This window comes from Natator depressus, chromosome 1 (genome assembly GCF_965152275.1).
Source record: "Natator depressus isolate rNatDep1 chromosome 1, rNatDep2.hap1, whole genome shotgun sequence".
NCBI classification, from domain to species: domain Eukaryota; kingdom Metazoa; phylum Chordata; order Testudines; family Cheloniidae; genus Natator; species Natator depressus.
The window spans coordinates 207,487,054-207,507,627 of record NC_134234.1 but is presented as its reverse complement, the minus strand read 5'-3'; the positions used below and the strand labels follow the sequence as shown (position 1 = coordinate 207,507,627).

Sequence of the window (20,574 nt, the reverse complement as noted above, 5' to 3'; positions counted from 1 at the left end):
TGGGCTGGGACAGAGGGTTGGAGTGCAGGAGGGGTGTGGGGCATGGGAATGGGCCAGGAATGAGGAGTTTAGGGTACAGCAGGCAGGCTGCCCCGGGGCTGTGGCTCAGGGCCAGACAGGAGGACATCCTGCAGCCCTCTCCCTGCCAGCAGCAGCGAGCTCTGGGGGAGGACCAGGCCCCCCCCAGCACGATACTCACCCAAGCCCCCCCAAGCTGCTGCTCAGGTGGTCTAGCCAGTATAAGCCCCTCCCCCATGGCGTTGCCTGCCAGAGTGGGGAGGACTTCCATGCACCGCCTTCCCTCCTCCCTCCACAGGCATAGCAACCGCCTCAGCCTGCCCCCTTGTAGCCGGCAGCGGCTGGCGAGGGAGCACAACACGGAGCTGCAGGGGGCAGCTGCCCACTGCTCAAGGCAGGCAAAGACACTCGGGGAAGGCGTGCGGGGGTGACAGGTGGGGCCCTGAATTTGCTGAAGGCCAGGCACCACGGGGCCCATACAACTCCCCGTCCCTGGCCAGCAGCTCCGTCCAGCTCTTGAGCTCTGTTCCCCCCTCCCCTGTTCTGCGATGATGGGGTACATGGGTGGGGGGATGGGGACACCCTGACATCAGCACCACCCTCCTCCTCCCCTGACTCTGCACAGCAAGCAGGAGGGTCCCAGGAGCAGCTGGCCAAGGGCTCCAAGGCAGAGGGCAGGAGCAATGCAGCTGCAGAGCAGTGGGGGGAGAGGGGGTGCTCTGCTAATCAAGTGTGTGGCACTTGATTGATTCTTGGGAGGCCGCATGGCCACGCAGCTTAGAGGGAACACAGGACACCAGTAGTAGCTGTGCTTGCTGTGCCTTTATTACCACCAGGAGTGAGCTATCAGCCAAAATCACCACTGCCTGTGGAAAATAGAGCTAATATTCAGTGCCATTATCCTAGGCACATACTCATGGAATCAGGGCTGAAATTTTATTGTTTCATGCAACCAAAATTCTCCCCTGCTCTGCCTGCTCACCGAGTGGGCCATATTCAGCATGGTTGGTGCTGGAGAGCAGTGCTGAAGTGTCAGTAAGCATGTCTTATTAAAAGTTTACATGGGAATAAGGGAAGGGAGTTTTGAAACTTACGTTTCCCTTTGTGTTGTCACTGTAAATCTAATGATACATCTGTCTGTTTTTATCAGCAGTTGCTGCCATTGCAGCCTTGAGGGGTTCCCCTCCACACCTGCAGAACACTTGGCCCTGATGAGGAACAGAAAGAGGACTAGGGAGGACATGGTCAGTGAGATCTGGCAAGCCAGTGTGGCACTGGACCACAAACAACAGGAAAGCAGTGGGCGATGCATCAGGACATAATAGATCTTTTCAGGCAACAAACCCAGATGCTGCAGACCCTGGTTGATCTACAGATCCAAAAATTCTAGATTCCCCACCCTTTGCAATTCTTGGAGAACTCCATGGTAGCAGCTCCCTATGCTCCCCAACAAACCATGTGGCATCATGGGCCACATCCTTACCCCTTCCGCTCCATACCAGGTGACAGAAAAGAAACCCCTAGCTTCATATACACTGACCCGAGAGAACCACAGTTGATGTATGTGTAGCCACAGTGGAATACATTTGTGTACTAAAATGGACCAAAATGTTTGCTGCTTTTCCAATTTTAAAGGTCCATTCTGTTAATTTATGTTAAAAGTTTGTGTTGCATTGCTTCCTGTTTTTTGCCATTGTTTTTCTGCACTGTTTTTTGCCACTCAATAAACTTCAATTTTTGGAGAATAAAATTATTTGTATTACTTCACAACATGTATTGCAGAATGCATAGGAGTACTAAACCCTCACAATACTTGTAAATTTACAGGAAGCACCACAGCACTCCTAGGTTCAGGCAAATGGGTGAGGTAATGCCTTTTATTGGACCAACTTCTGCTGGTGAGAAAGACAAGCTTTTGAGCTTACACAGAGCTCTTCTTCAGGTCTGAGAAACTAACTCACTGCTAAATACAAGGTGGAACAGATTGTTTAGCATTAGTTAACACATATTTCAAGGGACGATTCACAGTGAAGTGCCCGTTAACACCCCTCTAATCATAGGTAGGACGGGGGTGGGGAAACAGCTGGGAGATGGTTGTTAGTGGGTTACAGAATGTTGTAATAAGCCGTAAATGTGGTTCTCTATTCAGTCCATGATTTTTAGTATCTAGTAAACTTGAATTTAAGCTTCCAGGCTCATCTTTGGAAAATGTTGTGCAGATTTCCTCTGAGCATGAGGACTGATAGGTCAGACTTTGAGTGATCACTTTGTGAAAAGTTTTCACCAACAGGTGTTTTTCGTCTTTTGTCATTTTCCTCTGTGTGTTTGTTTGAGAGCATAGTGATTGTTTGGTTTCACCCACATAGTTGCTATTGGGGCATTTAGGTACACGACATATTGTGATAGGCATGTGTAGGACCCTTGGATCTTGAAAGGTATGTTGTGGAGGGTGTTGATCATTGTGGCAGGCCTGGGCGGCGCGTGAACCGCTGGCTGGGGGAGGCTAGCCTCCAGCCCTGCCCCTACTGCGTCCCCCACCGCCGGAGCCAAGAGCTCCCTCCACCCCAGCCATCAGCTCCCGCACCAGGCTAGTGCCCCCCTTCCCCCAGCCCTGGAACAACAAGCAGGCAGGCAGTGCAGCTGCAGCCACCCCACCCCCCGGCCTCAGCCCCCCCAGCCCTGGAGCATAGGGAGGGCAGGTGGCGCGGCCAAAGCCGGTGCCACCCCACAAGGAGACTGGAGTCGTGCCGAGCAAGCAGGAGGGAGGGTCCTGGGGGCAGAGCATGGGCAGGGCTACACCTGCCTGTTTGGGGAGGAACAGCCTTCCTCAGCCTATGATACCCACCACCCGTGGTGGCTGTGGAGATATGTCTGCAGGTTTTGCATCTGTTGTTCTGGCAGGATCTGGCACTGCTTTGAGTTGGTGTATCCTGGTCTGTGGGGAGCTTGCTTCTGATGATGAGCTTGGAGAAATTGGGGGGTTGTTTGACACAGCTACATCACTGCATAGATTAGGAAAATACAGTCATATTTATACGTCAAGCACCACACAGTTCCTAACAGCACCCAAAGCTCCAGGCCCAAAGAACAGTCTAGCACAGAACACTATCTGAAGGGGATGGAGCTCTGCTGTTCTCAGTGGTGGCAGATGACAGAACAAGGAGCAATGGTCTCAAGTAGCAGTGGGGGAGGTCTAGGTTGGATATTAGGAAACACTATTTTACTAGGAGGGTGGTGAAGCACTGGAATGTGCTTCCTAGGGAGGTGGTGGAATCTCTGTCCTTAGAGGTTTTTAAGTACCGGCTTGACAAAGCCTTGGCTGGGATGATTTAGTTGGTGTTGGTCCTGCTTTGAGCAGGGGATTGGACTAGATGACCTCCTGAGGTCTCTTCCAACCCTAATATTCCATGATTCTATGACTACTGTGGCTGACCATTAAAATGTTCTTTCAAAGCCTCCCTCAACTACATAGCTCCACATTAAGCTCTTGTGATGGCCCTTGTGTCTGGCTGTTTAAAGTCAGCAGACAATAGTTCCACCTCCATTCTGGGAGCAGCTTTTCCTTCTTTGACTCATAGATATTATGCAGGACACAAGAGGCAGCTATAACCATTGGGATATTTACTCTCACTGAGATCCAACCTAGTATGTAAACACCACCAGCATCCCTTCAACCCACCAAAAGCACATCCAACTGTCATTCTGCATCTGCTGAGCTGGTAATTGATTCTGTCTTTGGTGTTATTGAGGTGGCAGGTGTACAACTTGATGAGCCTGGGAAGCAAGGGGTAGGCTGGGTCCCCCAGAATCAGAACTGGTTTTTGCATATCACCAATAATAATCTCAGGGTTCGGGAAGAATGTCCCTGCTTGAAGCTTTCTGAACAGTCTTGCGGGTTTTTTTTCCTACTAATATTTTATTAATTACACACACACATACACAAAGAGGAAAAAACAAATAATTATGCATACACTTCTCATAATCTATAACTTCTCATAATATATTAACCATTTGCTACCTAATCTTAGCTATACATAAAACATTTAATTATATATCATGAATTATTAAAATATAAAATCAAATATTTGTATTACACAATTTACAAACAGAATTCATTTAATAAAATCCAACTAGTTAAAGAAAAATTATTAAGATAAAGAATAGAAGCAAATTTCAGAGGAGAGGGATAGATACAGAGAGGGAAGGAAGTGGGTAAAGAGGAGAGGAAAGCGAGGGGGAGGAGGGGGACATGCATTTAACAGGATCATTCAGATACTTCCAGGAACTCATCCCATATCTCTGAAAATTTTTCTTCGATATTTCTGTTACGGTATACAATTCATTCCATGGTGGCCAATATTATGAAGTCTACGCTCCAATCTTCAATTGTTGGTCCATTAGTCTTTTAGCAATTATTAGTGCTCTGTTTAACCAAAGTTTTTCAGATTTATTCAAAGCTTCCAATTAACATCCATTAGGTTTAAAATTGCATGTTTAGCTTGTAACACAATTTTAGTTGACAGGAAAAAATTAAATCTGCAACTAATTTCTGTTCAAAGCATACAGGTGTAGGAACGTTCCCAGAGCATATGGGTTCAGTTAGTACCTATTGAATCACAGTGCCAACATTTTTCTGACTATTCTGAATGGTCAAAGAGGGGCCCAATGCATCCTCTATATGATTTTCTGCTGGCTTAATCTTAAATGGAGGTCCAAGGAACAGTTTGGAGCACTGACTAAAATTTGTTTCCATTGGTTAGCAGAGAATAATTGGCCTAGTTCCTCCTCCTATTTCTTTTATAGGGAATCTGTGTTTAATTCAAATTTGCTGGCCAGGTGTGCATATAGTGTTGTCCTAGGTCTTGGCAATCAGGATAATATTTGGAGAAATGAAAGCAGTTCACATGGATCAGGGGTAGTGCAGGCATCAGGGCCAAATAGATGGCATGTTTCAAGTGGATAGATTGCTACTCCTTCTTAGTCTCTGGATTGAACCTTTCTTTTGATATTGTAAAAGGATGGAAAGTATCATTTTCAATAAACTGACTGATGGTCAATATTTCTTTCCTAATCCAATATGGCCAGAGACACCAAACTGAAGACAGAGATCCCCCAAGGGTTACCTCCTGGGTCAGCCCTGAAAGCCATTTCAAATTGACAGATCACTACAACTCTGTCACTTTTAGGATTTAGATGGTAACTCATTTCTGTGTATACATATGCTTGCTTTAATCTTTAAATAACTCATTTCTTTTTCCTAGTTAATAAACCTTCAGGTAGTTTTTTACAGGACTGGCTACAGGCTCTGTCTTTGGTGTAAGATCTAGGGTACCAGTCGATCTGGGGTAAGTGACTGGTCTCTTAGGACTGGAAGCAACCTGAATATGGTGTGATTTTTGGTATAAGTGACCATTATCACTAAGCCCAGTCTGCTTGAGTAGCAAGGTAGACTGGAGAGTCTAAGGGGACTGTTGGACTCCATGGTGAAACTGTTATAGTAGATCCAGGAGTTCACATCTGTTACTGGTTTGGTGACATCTAATTATAGAACATACCACCAGTTTGGGGTATCTGCCCTGTTTTTGACAGTCTGTCCTGAAGTAGGAATTCATAGTCGCCAGCCACTCCAGACAGTGTGACAATCACACTGGTCCCTCCTGGCCTTGGAATCTGTGAATCTTCTGGCTTGGGAATATATGAATTGTCAGTAGTGAGTGGGCTGTCTCATTTGATGTTAGCTCTTAAGAGCCACTGTGTTTGCAGGCTCTCTCCAGTAGTGGATTTTTTCTGAAGCACTCTCATTAAAGATGGCACTGAGGGAAAGTTGGAAACTCAAGGCAACATCTAATATGGTCTGTGAAAACTTTATATCCCATCCACAAGTGAGTAAACCCATTTTCCTGACATGTCAGAATGCCTGACAGCCTGGCTTATTCATATGATTAAAAAACAAATAAAATTCACTTACAAATAACTTCCTCTTGTAGGAGCAGCAGTGATCTGTATGCTCTGTATAACCTGTATGTTCAAAAGGTCTGTTACACCTTCCCCCTCGCCCCTCTGTCTCTTCTCCTTTGAATAACTGTGAAGTGACTTACCCCCTCCCTCTCCCTCTTGGAATGCTTGTGGGATGAATGGGCTGCTTGAACAGCTGGAAGATCAGAAGAGCTCCAAGGCAGACAAGGTGTCTGGCACTCTGATTAGGCAGCGATCACACGCCCAATGCATGGACACTGCCCGAGGTGGAGTGTGACCAACCAGACGTGGCCAAGTTATCTCTAGTTGCAGGTCATGAGGAGCAGGTCCTTAAAAGGGGAAGGGGCCATGTGCTCAGGAGTGCACTCGAAGATTGTACCTCCCGTGAAGGCCCTTCGCCCGGACCGCCTGGCCAGTGGTTCGCCGTGTTGCATTCCATCATGCCTCGGGAAGACTTACCTTCGCTGCGCTGTGGGACACTTACCTTGAAGGATCCTGACCTCTCCAGTGACGTGCCTGTCCTGGGAGCGTGAGTATGCGAGTGTGAGTGTGATCCCCTCTCCCTTATTTTCAGCTTAGCTATCAGTATAACAAATGTGCTGCTTTCTGCCAAACTCTGGTGGGTGATTAGTCCTCCCTAAGCTTACTAGCTGGCCCAATTTTGGGTAACACTTCCTTACGATTGAGTTAAGGTTGCTGCTCAACCAACAGCCTTCTGCTTCTTCTACCTTTCTGAAATGTGGGATCTCAGATCCCCAAACTCAAACATTAGAAAACCTGAAATGCTTAGTTAAGCTCTCCTATCCCACAAATCCTTGGCAAGAACTACACAGATCATGCTCGACACACTGAACTGATTGTTTCCAGCTTCACAACCACAATGAAAGAGGGTAAATATGCATTACGAGTTTTCCTAAAATTAGTTTCCCAGAGTTTAGGGAAATATTAATCACTTCAAAAGGGACAAGTTTGGCATTTTGAAGTCCCACATCTTGATAGGATACAATAAAAAGTCACTGCTGTGTGACAGCATCATCATCCTTTTTAATTAAGATTTTTTGTAAGTGAATTTATCCAAGAATTCTGAAGGAATTGAAGAATTAAAAGGGGCTCATTAAAACCAGCTATTGTAATGGGGGTCCTGGAAAGAAGCAAATGCAGCTAATTTTATTAAAGAGGCTAGGGATGAGCCAGGAATTAGCAGTATCTCAGACTCAGGAAAATTAACAGAATTGTAAATCACTTAGACAAACACGATATGTTAGGGACTATACACTACAGTGTCTACAAAGGAAAACCACATTTCTAATCTATTTGAATTTTTTGGATGTGTCAGCAAAATAGTTGATAAAGGAAGAACCAGTTTCTATAATTTGTTTGGATTTTCAGAAAGTTTTTAACAAAGTCCCATGTCAGAAGCTACTAAGGCTTGTCTACACAGTAGTGTAATGCACTCTACGGGGGTGTGATTTTTAAAGTGCACTAACATGCTGCACATTAGGTTGTCTGTGTAGACTCTGCTGCTCTGCACTAAAGGTTCCCTAGTGTGCTTTAACACTATTTCAAACAGCACTACATTAAAGCACACCAGCAGGGTCTACACAGACCAATTAATGTGCAATATATTGGTGCACTTTAAAAATCACACCCCCATAGAGTGCATTACCCCACTATGTAGACAAGCCAAAGAAAACTAAATAATCATGGGATGAGATATGAAGTTCTGTCATGCATTAGAAAGCAGCTAAGAGAGAAAACAAAGAGAAGAGAAAAAGAGTTAATTTTCATTAGCAGTGGGGTGCCCAGTCTCTGTACATGGACCATTATTGCTTAATATATTGATACAATTTCTGGAATAGGAAGGTGAGCAGTGAGGTTACAAAACTTTGCAGATTACACAAAATTATTGTGTAAACTGAGTTTACTCAAGACCAGAGAGTATTATGCAGAACATCAGAGGAACCAAAACAAGGTAGACCAGGTAGCACCATGAAATTTAGTGCATACCAATGCAATATAATGCACACTAAAATAAATAATTTGAACTTCTCATATACCTTGTAGGGTTCTCAATTAATTGTAACTACTCAGGGAAAATACTTAAGCATTGAAGTCATAGATTTTAAAGACCAGAGTGACCATTATGACCACCTACCACAACCTTGACCCTGACCTCCTAGGGAAGCTGCCTTCCATGACCCTCCTTACCAAACTACCTCCTTTGAGCCCAAGACATTACTACACCAAACATTAACAACTAAATGCTAGATCAGGGGTCGGCAACCTTTCAGAAGTGGTGTGCCGAGTCTTCACTTATTCACTCTAATTTAAGGTTTCGCATGCCAGTAATACATTTTAACGTTTTTTAGAAGGTCTCTTTCTATAAGTCTATAATATATAGCTAAACTATTATTGTGTGTAAAGTAAATAAGGTTTTTAAAATGTTTAAGAAGCTTCATTTAAAATTAAATCAAAATGCAGATCCCCTCCGGACCAGTGGCCAGGACCCGGGCAGTGTGAGTACCACTGAAAATCAGCTCGCGTGCCATAGGTTGCCTACCCCTGTGCTAGATTGAGGGAGCTAGTGTTAAGGTGGCAGTACGTGGTCTGGGGCTCATGGCAGTTCTGGTAATGGTAAGGTGAATGCCTTTGGGCAGAGGAGTAGAGAGTATGTTCTGAAAATGATTAGGAGGCTGGGGCAAATGACTTATGAGGAGAGACTGAAGGAACTGGTCTTATTTAGTCTGCAGAAAAGAAGATTGAGGGGGGATTTGATAGCATCCTTCAACTACCTGAAGGGGGATTCCAAAGAGGATGGAGCTCAGCTGTTCTCAGTGGTGCCAGATGACAGAACAAGGAGCAATGGTCTCAAGTTGCAGTGGGGGAGGTCTAGGTTGGATATTAGGAAAAACTATTTCACTAAGAGGGTGGTGAAGCACTGGAATGAGTTACCTAGGTAGGTGGTGGAATCTCTTTCCTTTGAGGTTTTTAAGGCCCGGCTTGAGAAAGCCCTGGCTGGGATGATTTAGTTGGGGTTGGTCCTGCTTTGAGCAGGGGGTTGGACTAGATGACTTCCTGAGATCTCTTCCAACCCTAATCTTCTATGATCCCATGATTCTTGCTGTATATTCCATCTGAATCATTATGGAGACAATGAAAACCTCTGCTCACTGTGCTGCAACTGTCAAAAAAGACAACGAAATGTAAAGAATGGGATGGAAAAAAATACTGACACTATTGTGCAATTACATAAATGAATGGGACACCTTCACCTGGAACATTTTGTTAATTCAGGCTACCATATCTCAAGAATGATATGGAAGAAATAGAGGAAATTCAGTGATAAAAGACCAGAAGAAACTTCCATGAGACTGAAAAGACTGGGACTGTTCAGTTTAGCAAAGAGATTAATGGAGGCAACCAGGCTAAAGGTACCAAGGCTAATGAGCAACCTAGTGAAGGTAAATTGGGCACCCATATTTACTCACTCATATAATAACAAGGGACAGTCAGTGAAATAGAAAGGCAGCACATTTAAAACTGACAAAAGGAAACTTTACTGCCCCATGAGTTCATGGAGACCAAGAGCCTAGCAGAGGGGTTTCCCTCATTCTGTAGAGAGGGCCAAGTTCTGTTTTTAATTATGGTGTGTGGGCTGGGATATAAACTTAGGATAAAATATTTGCCTCCATCCACAGCTGATCTCCCGTTGACAACAGTGAGAACTCTCCACAGAAAACCAGGGTAGAAAGTTAATGTAGAAACTAATCTTTTCATTATCTATATTTGTTCAATGCCTTACTCTGAGTAATACTGAATGAGACAATAAATTCTGCTCCCTTTTCTCTACCATCCTCCATTCTTTCTTTGTCTCCTGCTTCTGTCCTTGGGACTTTTCTTCTTTCATATTTCTGTATGTCCTTCCATGCAGTATCCTCCCAGTGGGTTTTATTCCCGTTCATCTTCTAAAATTATTGGAAATGAAATAATTGACATTTAAAACATAATGATTAGGCTTTAATGTTAACACACCATTGATAATAATGGAAGGTGAGGAAGTTTACACATTTGAGTTTTTGTTTTAGGCTGTCTGCAGCCTCAGGATGACATCCCTATAACAGTTTACATTCAGGTCACATTTTCAATGTTTTATCTGAGGACAAGAAATGTATTTAAAAAACTAAAACGTAAATTGTGCAGAATGTGAGTGTACTGTGCACACCACATACATCAGCGTGGCCAGGTATTTCACACTTCTACCGCTATAACTCAAAACAGGGTTGGACATCTGATCTTATGTTAGACAGAATACAAAACAAGAGAGATGGTTATTCCGTAATTGTTCACTAGGGAGTTTCCTGCACCTGTCATTGAAGCATCTGGCACTGGTTACTATTAGAGGCTGGATACAGAACAAGATAAACCCTTGGGCTGACCCCGTCTTATGTATCTATACTCTATATATTAATTTATCTGTCTATATCAGAGGTTCTCAAACTGTGATCCATGAACCATTTTGATTTAGTTGGGGATTGGTCCTGCTTTGAGCAGGGGGTTGGACTAGATGACCTCCTGAGGTCCCTTCCAACCCTGATATTCTATGATTCTATGACCACCAATGGTCTGCGAGCTCCATTCAGGTGGTATGAGGATAATTCCCTCTAAGGTGTGCACCTGGGCGGCCGCACACGACAGAATGAAGGGCCATCCTCAAATTAGTGGAGCCATGCCTGGGGCGGCTCCACTAATTAGGTGCCTGGACCCTGCAGAAGACACACATGTAAGGTGAAGACACACCTGTAGAAGACCCTGTAGGAGACACACATGTAAGCCTTGTGGGGGGATAGGAGGTAGGTGAGAGGGGGTAGTGGGGTGAGAAGAGGGGGTGGGGGGAATTTGGGACATGCAGGGCTGTGGTTCCCAGAGAAAGAGGTGACTTTCCCCAGCTCCAGGGCTGTGGCTGCCGGGGAGAGACCCCCCTCCTTCCCAGCCTCAGCTCAGTGGGTGCTGTGGTGGGGGAGAGGCCCCCCCTCCTTCCTAACCCCAGCTCAGGGGCTGCCGTGTCAGGGGAGAGGGCACATTCATTGCATTAGAAAGGTAAGACTACTGATATTAAAATATGAGTTGTGTGCTTTTATTTGTAGAATAAAAAACCAATTATTATGATGTTTTTATTATATAGCGCTTTTATCCAAAGTGTTTTACAATAGTTAGCTAATGGTACAAACAACATTTGGAAAGATCATTAAGTTGTCCACCGAGACCCACAGTAATTTTCAAGTGGTCCATGGAAAAAAAAGTTTGAGAACCACTGGTCTATAGCCATTCAGTCTCTCAATCAGTCATCCACCTCTCCAGGCCTTTCCCCTCTGCCCACCATTTCAGTAGTTACACACACAATATTCAGATGTCCTGCTTACCCCAAAGTTTATTTTTCTTCCTTTTGGTGCCTTTATTTTACTGAATCTGAAATGCAGCAGGCATCGTACTGCGTAGACTAAGTTCTGCGAGGCAAGTACTTTTGGGGTCTTGAGCAGCCTCAAGGGCTTAGTCTACTGACTTTCTGATTCTTTTCATTAAATATCTCCCACAATGCACTCAGTTCAGATGACATGGCTGTGTTAATGTTTCCCTGGGAGCCCCTGTGACCTAAATAGGATGCATGATTCTTGTACTTTAATAAAAAAGTTGGAATTTCAAACCCTTGAAGAAAAGGTATTGCATCCCATTTTCCACACACATACTCCACCTGTTGCGGTAGCTACCCTCTCAATAGCCTCCTGTTTTGTCTGTAGTCACCCCCTTTATACTTTTCTGAGCCTCTTTATCTCTCATCCCTAACAGAGCAGCTGGATGACTACATATAAATCACCTTTTGTACATTTCATATTTCCCTCTTGGTCTCCTGGACCATAACTCATGAGACACCCTTTCCGCCTTGTGACAAGCAAAAAGCTCATTGGCTGTCATTGGTGTGAAGGAAGACAGAAGAGACACTTAGTTCCCAAGGCACCTTGGAATTAGTAGAGAGCTAGTAAAGGGATATGACAGCTGCACTGGGGTCTCCTGTAAAGTGACTACGAAGAGAGGAATGACTGGGGAATAATTTCGAATTTCTATCTAAGAGACAGACCTCAAAGATGGGACTGCAGAGAACTTGTGCCTGTAGTAAAGTACATCTGAACAAGCCAAAACATGTGGTCTGCAAAAAGGTAAGCAAAAGCTCCCAGGCTGCCTCAGGGTCTGGCTGGGCTGCATTGATAGCTAGGCTATGTCAGCTGGTATCTTATTGTCTGCCCTCCTCTCTCTTTCCCCCCGCACAAGGTTACAGCTCCATTCAATCCATTTCCTATATTAATGCTAAATCCCTATCCATCCTCAGATCAAACCACTGATTAAGAGACAATGACTGAATCATCCACTGTCTGAACCAACTAAATACACTGCTCCTGGAGAGCATGAGCCAAGGTCACAAGGTGAGAACAACACCCCTGCACCTGTCCCACCCTGGTAATAGTGCTCACCACCGAGGCTAGGAAAGCATTCCCATCCTCTACTCTCAGTCCTGCATTCTTCCTCTCCCTGGCAGGGTCCCCAACACTTTTGTGAGAGCTCCCCCCAGAAAGTACTAGGGAAATATTTCTACTCTCTTCCCCAGTGCTGCCAGGGCTCTTTAGTCCGATGAAAACTACCCCTCGGGGAGCCTGGGAGGGCCCGAGATGAATCCCGACAGGCACACAGTTGTTTCTGATTGTGACTGGATGACAGGCCAGTCTGGACTGAATTTTCCTTTTCCTTCCCATCATCCCATCCCTCAGGGAGCAGATGGGTAGGATCCCCTGGGGGACTAACATGAAGGGGAAAGGAGTCCAGGAGAGCTGGCTGTGTTTCAAGGAATCCCTGTTGAGGTTACAGGGACAAACCATCCCGATGAGTCGAAAGAATAGTAAATATGGCAGGCGACCAGCTTGGCTTAATGGTGAAATCCTAGCGGATCTTAAACATAAAAAAGAAGCTTACAAGAAGTGGAAGGTTGGACATATGACCAGGGAAGAGTATAAAAATATTGCTCGGGCATGTAGGAATGAAATCAGGAGGGCCAAATCGCACCTGGAGCTGCAGCTAGCAAGAGATGTCAAGAGTAACAAGAAGGGTTTCTTCAGGTATGCTGGCAACAAGAAGAAAGCCAAGGAAAGTGTGGGCCCCTTACTGAATGAGGGAGGCAACCTAGTGACAGAGGATGTGGAAAAAGCTAATGTGCTCAATGCTTTTTTTGCCTCTGTCTTCACTAACAAGGACAGCTCCCAGACTGCTGCGCTGGGCATCGCAACATGGGGAGTAGATGGCCAGCCCTCAGTGGAGAAAGAGGTGGTTAGGGACTATTTAGAAAAGCTGGACGTGCACAAGTCCATGGGGCCGGACGAGTTGCATCCGAGAGTGCTAAAGGAATTGGTGGATGTGATTGCAGAGCCATTGGCCATTATCTTTGAAAACTCGTGGCGAATGGGGGAAGTCCCAGATGACTGGAAAAAGGCTAACGTAGTGCCAATCTTTAAAAAAGGGAAGGAGGAGGATCCTGGGAACTACAGGCCAGTCAGCCTCACCTCAGTCCCCGGAAAAATCATGGAGCAGGTCCTCAAGGAATCAATCCTGAAGCACTTAGACGAGAGGAAAGTGATCAGGAACAGTCAGCATGGATTCACCAAGGGAAGGTCATGCCTGACTAATCTAATCGCCTTCTATGATGAGATTACTGATTCTGTGGATGAAGGGAAAGCAGTGGATGTATTGTTTCTTGACTTTAGCAAAGCTTTTGACACGGTCTCCCACAGTATTCTTGTCAGCAAGTTAAGGAAGTATGGGCTGGATGAATGTACTATAAGGTGGGCAGAAAGCTGGCTAGATTGTCGGGCTCAACGGGTAGTGATCAATGGCTCCATGTCTAGTTGGCAGCCGGTGTCAAGTGGAGTGCCCCAGGGGTCGGTCCTGGGGCCGGTTTTGTTCAATATCTTCATAAATGATCTGGAGAATGGTGTGGATTGCACTCTCAGCAAATTTGCGGATGATACTAAACTGGGAGGAGTGGTAGATACGCTGGAGGGCAGAGATAGGATACAGAGGGACCTAGACAAATTGAAGGACTGGGCCAAAAGAAACCTGATGAGGTTCAATAAGGATAAGTGCAGGGTCCTGCACTTAGGACGGAAGAACCCAATGCACAGCTACAGACTAGGGACCGAATGGCTAGGCAGCAGTTCTGCGGAAAAGGACCTAGGGGTGACAGTGGACGAGAAGCTGGATATGAGTCAGCAGTGTGCCCTTGTTGCCAAGAAGGCCAATGGCATTTTGGGATGCATAAGTAGGGGCATAGCGAGCAGATCGAGGGACGTGATCGCTCCCCTCTATTCGATATTGGTGAGGCCTCATCTCATAGAATCATAGAATATCAGGGTTGGAAGGGACCCCAGAAGGTCATCTAGTCCAACCCCCTGCTCGAAGCAGGACCAATTCCCAGTTAAATCATCCCAGCCAGGGCTTTGTCAAGCCTGACCTTAAAAACCTCTAAGGAAGGAGATTCTACCACCTCCCTAGGTAACGCATTCCAGTGTTTCACCACTCTCTTAGTGAAAAAGTTTTTCCTAATATCCAATCTAAACCTCCCCCATTGCAACTTGAGACCATTACTCCTCGTTCTGTCATCTGCTACCATTGAGAACAGTCTAGAGCCATCCTCTTTGGAACCCCCTTTCAGGTAGTTGAAAGCAGCTATCAAATCCCCCCTCATTCTTCTCTTCTGCAGACTAAACAATCCCAGCTCCCTCAGCCTCTCCTCATAAGTCATGTGCTCTAGACCCCTAATCATTTTTGTTGCCCTTCGCTGGACTCTCTCCAATTTATCCACATCCTTCTTGTAGTGTGGGGCCCAAAACTGGACACAGTACTCAAGATGAGGCCTCACCAGTGTCGAATAGAGGGGAACGATCACGTCCCTCGATCTGCTCGCTATGCCCCTACTTATACATCCCAAAATGCCATTGGCCTTCTTGGCAACAAGGGCACACTGCTGACTCATATCCAGCTTCTCGTCCACTGTCACCCCTAGGTCCTTTTCCGCAGAAAATCTGGAGTACTGTGTCCAGTTTTGGGCCCCACACTACAAGAAGGTGTGGATAAATTGGAGAGAGTCCAGTGAAGGGCAACAAAAATGATTAGGGATCTGGAACACATGACTTATGAGGAGAGGCTGAGGGAACTGGGATTGTTTAGTCTGCGGAAGAGAAGAATGAGGGGGGATTTGATAGCTGCTTTCAACTACCTGAGAGGTGGTTCCAGAGAGGATGGTTCTAGACTATTCTCAGTGGTAGAAGAGGACAGGACAAGGAGTAATGGTCTCAAGTTGCAGTGGGGGAGGTTTAGGTTGGATATTAGGAAAAACTTTTTCACTAGGAGGGTGGTGAAACACTGGAATGGGTTACCTAGGGAGGTGGTAGAATCTCCTTCCTTGGAAGTTTTTAAGGTCAGGCTTGACAAAGCCTTGGCTGGGATGATTTGATTGGGGATCAGTCCTGCTTTGAGCAGGGGGTTGGACTAGATGACCTCCTGAGGTCCCTTCCAACCCTGATATTCTATGATTCTATGATCAGCACCCTCCTCGCCGCTAGCTGGGCAAGGCGTTGCTGCTCCTGGAAATGACCCGGCAGAGCATCCGTACGCTGCGGCAGCAGGCCAGAAACGCGTCCATGGAGCCATCCTCCTTCCCGCACCGGATGGGGCCCAGATCCTAGACGCCTTTACACACACTTCCACGCTCCTCCGAGGAGCGGGGCCCTTGCTCCCCGCTGGGCTGCTGCCCTAGTCTCGCCCCCGACTTGGTCCCTCGGACCTGAAGCCCTCCCGGACCCACTATACGCCGCGCACCGGCTTTTTGCACAGACAAACTGCTCTCTTGTGCGCCTCAGCCAAGCGGCCCCGCGCCCTCCTCCGCCTCGCGACCCGCTTGCGCGCGATCCGCGCCGGCCACTCGCCTCGGGGCCTGACCGTCCGCGGCTGCCCCGGGCCCGCGGCGCGGAGCCGGGCCCGGCCCGTCTGCCCCGCGACCGCGTCCCTCCGACGGGTGCCTGCCTCCGCCTGTACCGTTATCGCCCATCAACGGGCGCTGAGCTCACAGCCCGAGGCAGGGTGGGCGGAGCCTCTAGCCGCGCCCCCGGCCCGACGCGGGCCAGCCGAGCCGTTGCTGGAGCAGGAACGAGCAATAATTCAAAGCGGCGCCTCCCACAGGCGGAAGCGGCCGTGCTCTACCCGGAAGTACTTTCGAGTGGGGAGGAAGTGACGCCTGGTCGGACGGAAGGACAGAAGTTACCCGGTTTCCGGCCCTGGCCGGAAGTGTCTGTGTTTGAGGCCCAAGATGGCGGCGGGGATGTACCTGGAGCACTACCTGGATAGTAAGAGCCAGGGTGGGGCTGGGGCTGGGGGTGGCTCCTGGCGGGGGGTCGTTGCCTGGGGCTGGCCCCGTGGGGAGTGCGTTCGGCTCGGGGAGAAGCGGCGCGCGGGCTTCCGGGGCTCGGCCCGACAGCTTCGAGCGCGCGCGGTCCCGCCCAGGGCGCTGTGGCTGGGACCGAGTCCGGCGAGCCCCCGTGTGCGGCGGGGAGGGGGGTTAAAGCGCGGCGCTGGCGCCGGCGCTGTGGCCCCTTCCCGCGCTCATGGGGTGTCGGGCTCGTCCTGGCGTTGCGGAGCTGTTCCCAGTTCCTGCTCTTCCTGTGCTCTCTGGAGCTTGGCTCGACATGGTTTGGGTCAGTCCCACACACCTGCCCTCGGCGCCAGATCCTGCCTCGGGGTAGGGGTGGGGCTGCTGGCTGCTGCTTCTTCTGCACGTTCTCGTTTGCATCCTTTCCCTGCTGACTTCTCCTTTCATCGCGGTTTATATGTTGAGGGGAAGGTGTAGTTTTTTAGCTTTGTTCCCCTGCCCCACAACACACACTCAATCTGTGGGACTTGTTGCCAGAGGATGTTGTGAAGGCCAAGACTATAACAGGGTTAAAAACAAAAACAAAAAAACCCTAGATAAGTTCATGGAGGACAGGTCTGTCAATTAGTCTGTCTGACTATTAGCTAAGGTGGTTTGGGACACAACGTCATGCTCTGGGTGTCCCTAAACCTCTGAATGGGAGTGGACACTTGATGATTGCCTGGTGGCTTCATTCTGAAGCATCTGGCACCGGCCACTGTCAGAAGACAGGATAACTGGGTTAGATGAACAGTTGGTCTGACCCAGTGTAGCGACTGTTATGTTCAGAAAGCAGATTGTTTGTGCCAGGCTCCTGCAAGAGCTGGCAGCCATACAGCTGGCATTGGTGTGGGTGATGGTTAAGGATATGATTCTTTCACAGAGGTTTCAGAAATCACGGAATCTCTGACTTCCAGCGACCTCCATGACTTCTGCCCACGGCGGCTGGGAGCTGTGGGGTTGCCCCGCCACGTGGCGGTGGGGCCCCCGGAGCTCTGAGCGGGCCCCCACAGATGTCTGGCTGCTGGGTGTGGTGTGGGGACCCTGCAGCTGAGCTTCTGATTTTGTCATGAATATTTTTAGCAAAGGTCACAGACAGGTCACAGTCTTCCATGAATTTTTCTTTGTTGCCCGTGACCTGTCTGTGATTTTAGTGATGGTTTGAGTGAAGAAGAGAGAAAGTAGTTAGATTTCAAGTTCTGTCTCCTATAATTGACAAAAAGCGTATTTTTCTCCGCTCCCCACGGTGTCCCCCCACTCCCTGAGAAAGCAGTAAAGGAGAGTGGACGGTTTACAGTGTTTTTCTCTTCAATATATGGGTGGAGAGGATGGTTGTGAGCTAAATCCAACTATATTTATGATTTTTCTTATACTTGTATGGAGTTTGTTACAGCTGGTTTATTTTTATTTGCATAAATGTTTTAAAATTGTCCTTGCTTGTTTTTTGTTATAGAGAAAGTGGTAATTTTATAGGTGAAGCTGGTAGCACCATCTTTTAAGATTGCCTGATACTTCTCATTATAAGACCCTCACTTTCACTTATAACTTTACCAAACTTGATCCATTTTGGGGGGAAAGTCTTGAGCTGATTTTTTTTTTTTTTTTTTTTTTAAATTTCAGCCAAAATAGTTCAATTGCTTCAGAGAACAAGTCTAGGAGAAAACGTTTTGGCATATCTAAAAAAAGATATGTTAGCAACCTATTCTTTAGAAATTGCTAGCATGTGTTAGGTTAGGGACTTGAAATTTGGCAGGGAAGTTGCTGTGGTTGTTAGGATTGTGCCTTTTGCCATCCGGGAGAAAATTCACCCAAATGTGGCCAAGTTGCAAGTCGGGGGGGGGGGGTGGAGGGTGGAGGAATCTGTTTGCACATGCTCAGTATAAACTTGTTGGAACTTAACAGCGAAATTCTCTGAAAATTCCTTGAGTACTGAGTATACTCTAGCTTGGGGCTGCAGGGGCCAAACAGCACTTCCCTGCAATTGCCACTCTTTGCTGCTGTGGGACAGGAACTAAGAGCAGAGAGACTGTCTCCCCTGCAGTCTCAATTCTCTCCCCTCTGGGTCCAGGCAGTGTGGAGAAGGAAGCTGCCTGAATTTAAAGCAGACAGGACAAGAACCAGACTTGGGGAGAGTAGATTTGGCAGGAAAATTGGGATTAGCTGGTTATAGATACTGAGCCGGGGGCAGGAGAGACAAAGCTCATGAGGAGCCAGGGTATCGCGGGAGAACTAAGACTAGCTGGGCAAAGATACTGGGGAAAGGGAAGGCTCAGCCAAGATATGTGTGGGGGAACTGAGATTACATGAGCCCAGGAAGGGAGACTGGGAGCCAGTGTGGAGTGAGGATTGGAGACCTGGCGAAGTGGGGAAGAAACAGATTTTACAAGGATACTAGGGCTCAGACCGGGAGCTCAGAGGAAAGGACTAGGACTGACTGGTGCTGGAACGAAGAGAGAGGACTAGACAAGGACAGTTGGAAGGCACAGGAACAGAAGGCTCTGTGACCGGAGTGCACACACTTCCAAAACCTGGACTGGAACCCAAGATTCCTGGCTCTCACCATTCGTTGGCTGTCAGCAAATTGCTGTGAAACCCACTGCTTGTACCCCTCCTGCCTCAATCCATGTAGAGGACGACAACCTACTATTGCTGTCAGTTATTGCTTAGCTTAAATGCTAGCAGTCTGTGCTGTGGATTTAAAGGTTTTAACCCTGCTGGTGAGCCAAGTGGGTGTCAATATATAATATGATGAAATTATTTTTTGTTTACCTTTTTAAAAACTTAGGAAATTACCCATTTAAAAAAAACTTCTTATACAAACATTAAGCTTTCAAAGTCAAGCTTTCAGAAGTTGGGAAATGCCAGAATTAAGGTTGCATATTCTTTTAATGCAGTTTTGTGTGTGTAAGCTCTAACACCTCTGTGGTTTGCAGCAGGGACTTAACATTTAGCAGAGGGGATGGTTCTAGGTTCAGAGACTTGCATCTTGCTGTCCCTGTGAAAACTGAAAAAGTTGTAAAACTGTAAAACATCTCCATTTGCAGTTTGTATTATACTCTGCAGAGCATGATAGGCTTGCTGTTTAAAAAATGAGACTGTTGTGTCTGCACTGAGCATGCCCCAGCTTTGCTGAGCCTATTCACAGACAGATACATTTGAACTCGGCTTTCTTCCTCTCTGGTGATGTCTCTGTGTCCCATATCCTCCTCTTCTTCCCCTTCCTTCAACTCTGTCCAATATGAGAGGAGTTAAAAATGAAAAGGCATCTCCCCACTTCCCTAAAACATGTCCTCCTGCAGCTTCTTATCTCCATTTAATGTCCTAAACCATTTTTTGTCCCCTGCCTCCACTATTGCAGAAGCTGGATCTTCTATACTGTAGCTATCAGATCCTGTAATGGGAGGAGGAAGCCTGATACTGAAGCACTTTCTCCTCCCCTACACTAAGGGAGCAGTGGGTAGTAAGAGAGAGGGAGAAGAAAGGAGGGAGATCAGAGAAAGAACTTGAGAAGGGAAGAGTCTTGGGGGACAGTTGGGAGAGAGAAGGCTGGGGGAGGGGGGAGGAGCTCCTTCCTTTGTGTAGAGGAGCTTGTGTCTATGTATGTGGACTCTTAGAAGAGCCTGTGTAACAAGTCCCTTATGTGTAGAGCCAGTCTGTGTGTGTGCTGTTCGCGTTTGCTTGATTTTTGAGGTAAGAAGTCCAGAGAACATGACATTTTTTTGGATGGGATGCATGAGATGAGTGACTGTTAGAGATTTTGTAGACGGTGGAAAATGAGTGTAATCTTGGGGGGCAAGTGGGAGAAGGGATGGCACAAGAATGTGATTTTTTTTGTAGTAACCAAAGGACCTTTGAGGACTGTGGCCTCATTGTGCTAGGCACTGTACTAACATGTACAATAAGATATGATCCCTGCCCTAAAGAGATTATTATCCAAGTCCCTATGTACACATGAAAGTTCCACTGGTGAAACTGCCCTTATATTAGAGGGAACTGCTGTACATCCACACACACTTTTCCTCCGACCCATGCTTCACTGAGGAAATTACCCTTGTTTCTATCCATAGTAAGTCTGC

At 46.9% G+C, this 20,574-nt stretch overlaps 1 protein-coding gene across 3 annotated transcripts in view; it reads left to right on the top strand.

Moving 5' to 3' along the window:
• Positions 1-16,217: 16,217 nt before the first annotated feature.
• ING4 (inhibitor of growth family member 4) overlaps positions 16,218-20,574 on the top strand; it is a 42,691-nt gene continuing 38,334 nt past the window's right edge. The window contains exon 1 of one of the 3 annotated variants that reach the window (XM_074947943.1): positions 16,218-16,436. In XM_074947943.1, coding sequence (XP_074804044.1) covers positions 16,400-16,436 — 37 coding nt within the window. In that variant the 5' untranslated portion in view covers positions 16,218-16,399. The remainder of the gene's footprint in view (positions 16,437-20,574) is intronic. The other 2 variants (XM_074947935.1, XM_074947954.1) reach the window with 2 other exon arrangements.